The following is a 7248-nucleotide window of genomic DNA, read 5'->3' as shown; positions in this document are numbered from 1 at the left end:
TTATTTATTTATTTATTTATTTATTTATTTATTTATTTATTTATTTATTTTTGATGCAAACATCTGAGGAAACTGTACTACTTTTGATGGAGTATTGTGATTTGAAGACCACTAAAATAAATACATTTTTGGAAATTTAGTAGATTTCTCTTCACCTTCTCTTTAGCACTGTGCATTTACAGAAATTGATACTGGTTTTTAAATGAAAATGGAGGATATTCAAAATATTCCTGAAGTAGACCAAACAGAACTATTTCTACCAGATATAAAGACTTACTATGAAATTTAATAATTAAGAGTGTGATTTTGTCATAGCGTTAGAAAAATTGAGTGCATCAATGTAAAGCTGTACATACATGGAAACTTGATATTTGATGGAGTTGAAATAGTGATCACTGGAAAAATGGTGGACTCTTTAATAGTTTGGGGCAACTTGTTTTACAAATGGAATAAAGAAAATTTAGATCTTTTTTTTAATTTCATGAATTATTTCATGAATTAAGCGCTTCAATTTGAAATGCAAACCTTAAAACTCTTAGAAGAAGACATAGAAGAATATCTTAATGACCTTGGGAGAAAGAGAGTTCTTAATGAAGACATAAAAGTGATAGGTGCTTGGGTGGCTCAGTTGGTTAAGCGACTGCCTTTGGCTCTGGTCATGATCCCGGAGTCCCGGGATCGAGTCCCGCATCGGGGAGTCTGCCTCTCCCTCTGACCCTCTTCCCTTTCGTGCTCTCTCTCTCTCATTCTCTCTCTCAAATAAATAAATAAATAAAATCTTTAAAAAAAAGTGATAGCAATTAATAAATTTGAGTATATTAAATTTTAGGGTTTCCAATCATCAAAAGGCACTTTAAGGAAAGGAAAAAGACTATAAATTGAGAGAATATAGTAGCAGCCATATAAGTGCAAAGCATGAATTTAGCATTCAGAACATTTTCTAGAAGTCTGTAAAGAAAACCTTAAAAAAAATTCAATGCAAACAAGACATACAGAGGCATTTCACAAAAGAAGATTTAAGCATCGTTTTAAAGATGTTTTACTTCAGGGATGCCTGGGTCACTCAGTTGGTTAAGTGGCTGCCTTTGGCTCAGGTCACGTTCCCGGGGTCCTGGGATCAAGCCCCACCTCTGGCTCGCTGCTCAGCCGGTAGCCTGCTTCTCCCTCTCCCTCTGCTGCTCCCCCTGCGTGTGCTTTCTCTCTCAAATAAATAAATAAAAATCTTTTTTTAAAAAGATATTTTACTTCATTAGTAATCAGGAAATGCAAAGTAGGAACATGGTAAGGTAACATTTTGAGACACATTGGAAAAAAATTGGTTACTCCAAATAACTCCAAATGTTGATGTAGGTGTGGATCAATAACAACTCTTACACACTGGACTGTATGTATGTATGTGGGGGGTAAATTGATGCAGCTTTGGAAAACAGTTTTTCTATATTATCATGTTAAGTTGAATGTTCACGTACTCTGTGACCCATTGATGCAATCCCTGGATATACACTCAGAGAAGTTCTATCATATTTTATCAGAACACAAATGTGAGAATGTTTATAGCAGCATCATTTATAAAAGGGGGAAAAAAAGAATTCAAGTGCCCACAGACAGAAGAATGGATAAACTGTGGTATATTCAGACAATTGAATAGTATATGATCATAAAGAATGAATGATTGAAGTCTCTTGAATCAACATGGATAGGTCAAGAAGACTGTAGTTAGACATTCCATTTTGATAAGCCTAAAAGACAAGCAAAAGTAAACAGTACTTTTTCAGGTTACATGTGCACAAACTGTTGTCTGTGTTTGCTTGTTTTATATAAAGGCTTAGAGATGATAAGCACAAAATTCAGGCTTGTGGTAACTTTGAGTGGAGTAGACAGATCAATGCAATGTAAAAGGACCACTTAGTTTGATAAGAATATACAATGATGAGAAATACAATGTGAAAGGAACATAAAGTTCCTGCAAAACAAGAAGATGGACTGATGCCAATTTTATTCTGGTTCTGAAAATAAATGGTCATTTAATGCTTATTTATTTATTTTTTTGTTTTATTATATACACTTTAGTGTATTAGGCAAATTCAATTAAATTTTAGAAGGAAAACATGTCTATAAAGCTTAAGTGAAGGGCGCCTGGGTGGCTCAGATGGTTAAGCGTCTGCCTTCGGCTCAGGTCATGATCCCAGGGTCCTGGGATCGAGTCCCGCATCGGGCTCCCTGCTCCTTGGGAGCCTGCTTCTCCCTCTGCTTCTCTCTCTCTCTCTCTCTCTCCCTCTATCATGAATAAATAAATAAAATCTTTTAAAAAAAAAGCTTAAGTGAAAAAAATATATATATAGTTGGAAATACATAGTTTCTGAGGTGAACTCACACCGAGGTTGTGTGGTCATATAAAGCTTTGTGAATGCAATGGCACAGAATGGTCCTTCAAGATGTAGTTTCCCCAATAGCTGAGTATGTTTTAAATTGGTTCAGGTATTGACAGCTAGATGTCAAGTCAAAGAACTTGAGAGGAAGAAATGTTTGGCCAAGATAATTATTAAAATGTTAGCTGATCTTCATAGAAACTCTTTATAAAGCCAAGTACCTTTGAGCAACCCAAAATGACAGAGTTCTTTCCCATCTATTCTTTTTATATTGCAAGTCATAAAATATGAAATATAGTACTTTGTATGCATCTTCTGAAAGTTTAAATCACTATCATAAATATGGAATCTGGTTAAATTCAGTGCTGGTTTATTTTCATATTCACTCCTTCACAGTGTCCTTGCCTAAGTCTTCGAGGGGTTATTTGTACATTGGCGACCCAAAAGGAGGAGGAAAAAATGCCATTTCATTTTCTTTTTTTCTTTATTTTATTTGTTCCTTTTCTTCATTAAAGGTGAAAGTCTGGTTCCAGAACAGGCGAATGAAATGGAAGAGAGTAAAAGGAGGACAGCAGGGAGCTGCCGCTCGAGAAAAGGAACTGGTGAATGTGAAAAAAGGAACACTTCTCCCTTCGGAGCTCTCGGGGATTGGTGCAGCCACCCTCCAGCAGACAGGGGACTCTCTAGCGAATGAAGACAGCCACGACAGTGACCACAGCTCAGAGCACGCACACTTATGATGCACAGCGAGGCTCAGCTCCCTTCTCAGGAAAGAAATGGTGTGATGGCAAGCCTTACTCAAACATCGTTTACACAGAGAGTGGACTATGACAGTGATTTTTTAATATTATTAAATTCAGCCATCTCCAGTCTGTTTTTCATTTTCTGATTTATAGAGGGTTTACACTAAGTGCCGCTTATGAAAGATGCTTCCTCAGTGAAGATGGAGGTGAACTTGCTTTGACTATTCCAGATATGTTGGTCATGTGTGTGACAGTAAGCAGGTATGTTTGCTTTTGCTTGCACTGAAAATTAAATTGCTATCAAGAGCAAACTATGAGACATTTTAATTCAAGATGCCTCCAGAGTGAAGATGCAGAAGATGAACTTGCTTTGAACATTCCAGATGTACGAGGTCATGTGTATGACAGTGGGCAGGTATTTGCTTTTGCTTGCACTGACAATTAAATTGCTATCAAGAATAAACCATGAAACATTTTATCCTGAATAGCCACAGTGCCTGAAATCACTCTTAAGTGGATAAAAAATGTATTTTAACTCTGTATATATTACCCTTAAGTCATTTTCCTGTCTTCACTAAGTTTAGCGATGCATTCATATTAGCTGATGAAAACAGGCACTCACGATGACAACCAGAACCAGCTTCCTGTCTGTTTATACACTTTGTCATCCCAGAAACAATCAGCACGTGCTTACTTGTGTTCAAGTAGAGGAAAATACATTAGCGTCTGATAGGACATATTCTTGTACCACAGACAAAACAAATCTTATGTTGCATTTTCTATCAACTGCTGCTAATACATTATTATAAAACTTAACTAGCTCCTCAATTCTTCCTATCTTATAGCTTGACAAAATTTTAGGATCATAGGCAAATCAGTTAACTTACAGAAAGAGCTTTGTTTGACAGATTTTGTCTGATTTTATTTCTTTAAAATGCTAGCTGTTATATGATTTAATTAACAAAAAAAGGTTTCCCCTTGATTGGTGATGGCATTAGACAAGTTGCAAAGCAAAATTGATTCCTCAAGTTGGTAGAAGATAAAATTCTGAATGTCTTCAAATGAGATTCAGTAAAAACATTATTTTTTTCATATATGATGTATTCATGCAGAACAACAATCTTTGTATTTTGTAAAAAAAAAAAGTGTTTAATAAATGATCCTTTGTAAATAATTTTGGTTTCCATGCTGTGATTTCCTAAATTTTTACAGGTTTTAATGTAAATACTTAAAGTCCCAAATTCATCTGCACTTGTGTATATCCAGATGATCATAATAAATGAATCATCTACATTTTTTCTCTGGTTTCTGAATTTTTTAACTATGAAAAAAAACACAAATCCTTGGGTAATCAAAGAGCATCTAAGAGTACATATGTATTAAACCATTTTCCTGATTTGAAGAATATGCCAAATAGATTTTTGTGTGTGTTTTATGAAATTGAAGATAAAAGGAGAAAAAGTAATATTATTTGCCATGATGAGGTAAGGGGAACAGTTACACATTTTGAAACTTATAATAGATATGAATCCATTGATTGTTCCTAAGTTAAAACATCCAGAGTTTTTGATGTGAAAATAAGCTAAATAGGCTAATCCAAATTCTCAGTCCTAATGGACATTACCAATGTAAGAAGTTAAGGATTATACTAATGTATTTTGTTTCGTGCATGGTTGCACATGCATTAGATATCTAAGTCCTACTGATAACTTTATAACACTTTTTCATTTGTTCCATATTGTAACCTAAAATGTTTAGAAATACCCAGAAGCTCCCTTTCCCCCCTAAGTAATTCAAAATAGAAATAGAGAAAACTAATCAGTAAAAATTTCCAAAACCTCATTATTTAATTTCATTTGCTTTAGAATGGTGAGACTGACCAAAAAAAAAAAGAGATTTGAATGATCTCAATTTACTTAGTCTAGCATGATAGAGTATTCAAGAAATTTAAAAAATTAGATTGTTTATACCACTTTTTTTCCTTTGTGTAATAAATTTTATCACAGCAGTTAGCAACATTTCTAAATTAACTTTGGGGGCGAAAACCATTTACACTGACACCTTCCAGGCATAAAATAAACACTCTTCTATCAATCACTTGAATGAATACAAAGTATATTTGTACTGATGACATCTACTTGGGTGGACTGACTTTCTTTATTATAAGATTTAAATTCAAAACATCTTGACAAATTGGAGAAGTGGGAAGATATAAATCGAACTGAGTTCAATAGGGACAAAGTGGAGGATAATTCATTGTGGCAGGAAAATAATTTCCAGAAATAAGAGGAAAAAACTGCTTAGGAGTAGCTAAAGAGAGAGCTAAGGGTTGTGGCCAAAGAGAAAGATATAAGAATTACAATTTTGTATGATAAATGAAGTAGGAAAAAGTGATTCTGAATAGATATGACAGGAAATGTGAGGCATTTGTATTGCGGACTTTATTAGAGAGTTGTGAGCTCTTCTAAAATGATGTAATGAAATTTGACTCCAGAGACCATGAAGAATCACTGGGCAAGGAAGGACCACTGGCTGACCAAAAGGGGGCATCATTTTATTCATAATAGATTAAAATGATCACCATATTAGATGCTGGAACATGTTTGCACAATGATAACATCAACAAGTAAACAAGCAGGCTAGATTAATTTTAATTAGAACTTGCTATCTTTCTGGAGTATTTGTGTATTCTTCTATCTAAAAAGTGGTACACAGGTTTGCTAGATAATACCTTAACATCATTCTAGAATTAAAATCCTCTGAGGAAATTTAAGGTATTCTTATGTACTATCAAGTTTAATTTACTCCAGATATGGCAAAATCTGAAAGAATTCTACTTGTTTTTATTCTACACTAGGACCCTGGCTTGCCGTGTTATCTTTTCACATAATGCCCTTTTCATGTATTTCCGGCTCAGAACTTGTAGCTCTGGGGAAATTTGTAATAGCATGAAAGCAACTTTCTCTGAAAATAGTATGGAATCATGGTGAGAGCGATTTTTCCAGCAGGATTCAGAAGGATGAACACTACAAAGTTTTTCCAAAAGCTGATCCACATATTTTTAACTCATTATTAACACGACCCCAATTACCCCTTATTTCCCATATTTACCTAGGGTCGTCAGCATATGTTTTCCCTTTCAGAGACCGAAGACCTAAGTCCCACCCCCCTCCTTTTTTAAAAAGAACTACATGCACTTAAAATAACACCAACACAGTTTTAATACACTCCCGAATGGTTACATAAAATAAATGTAGTAATGACTCGTAAAATTCAATAACAGCTTTTCTTAGGATAATGGGATGAGATTAAAGGGCAGATAGAAAAAGTAAATTAAAAGAATAAATATTTTATGTTTTTAATGCTACTGGTTTCCAATAACCTTTCAAAAAATTACTAGCATAATTATAATGGCAAATGCTAATTTTCTTCCTAGGGAAGTTTAGAGGAAACTATGGAACTAAAATAAAATCAGTAGCAAGACAGTAGAGTATCAGGTTAGTGACTAGAAATATTTCCTATAATATGTTTTCACCTTAATTTCTAAATATACTTAGGCTGATGATTTTTAAGAATAAGTCACTTATAAGTCACTTTTGCCATGACTTATTTTCTAATAAATTTCTAATAAAATGTCATTAAGAAAATTCAGTTAATATTTGAGGTCAGTGGTAGGTAGATTACAATGCTATCAAGCATGAATACTTAATTGGTGTAGTTCTTTGAACCATTTGGGGGATACTGTAATTATATTTTCTTGGCAGCTCCTTTTGTTTTATTTTTTCAGTAAAATGCAATCTATAAATAAAGATAAATTCATAGCTATTTAGAACTTAATATTTAGTTTGATATTCAAAACATTCCAAGTCATATATGCATATTAGGAATCTGCAGCATTGATTTGCAAGAACAAAGTGTTATAGGAGTATTTATAAAAGTTTTATAAAAGTGGGGTTTCTCATTATGTTTCCCTGTTTCCTACCTAAAGCTGACCAGAATATTGAAGAACAGCCCTTCTCATGGATACCCCAACATTTCTGCTTTCAGTTCTTGCAAAATAATGCTAGAGGTAGTAGACAAAGGAATAAAGTGACTCCAGAAAAAAGATCTGCAAACCTATAAATACACATTTCAGG

The 7248-nt window shown here is 34.0% G+C and overlaps 1 protein-coding gene across 1 annotated transcript in view; it reads left to right on the top strand.

The window, feature by feature from the left end:
- The window catches only part of MEOX2 (mesenchyme homeobox 2), a 71172-nt gene extending 66886 nt beyond the window's left edge, over nt 1–4286 (top strand). Inside the window, exon 3 of the mRNA XM_025873284.2 lies at nt 2885–4286. Within this exon, the coding sequence (XP_025729069.1) occupies nt 2885–3109 (225 nt within the window). The 3' untranslated portion in view covers nt 3110–4286. The remainder of the gene's footprint in view (nt 1–2884) is intronic.
- The last annotated feature ends 2962 nt before the right edge of the window (nt 4287–7248 follow it).

The sequence above is a fragment of the Callorhinus ursinus genome, unplaced genomic scaffold (genome assembly GCF_003265705.2).
Source record: "Callorhinus ursinus isolate GAN/ISIS: 27379988/994484 unplaced genomic scaffold, GSC_fseal_2.0 scaffold12, whole genome shotgun sequence".
NCBI lineage: Eukaryota > Metazoa > Chordata > Mammalia > Carnivora > Otariidae > Callorhinus > Callorhinus ursinus.
This window is presented reverse-complemented; position numbering and strand designations above follow the sequence as displayed.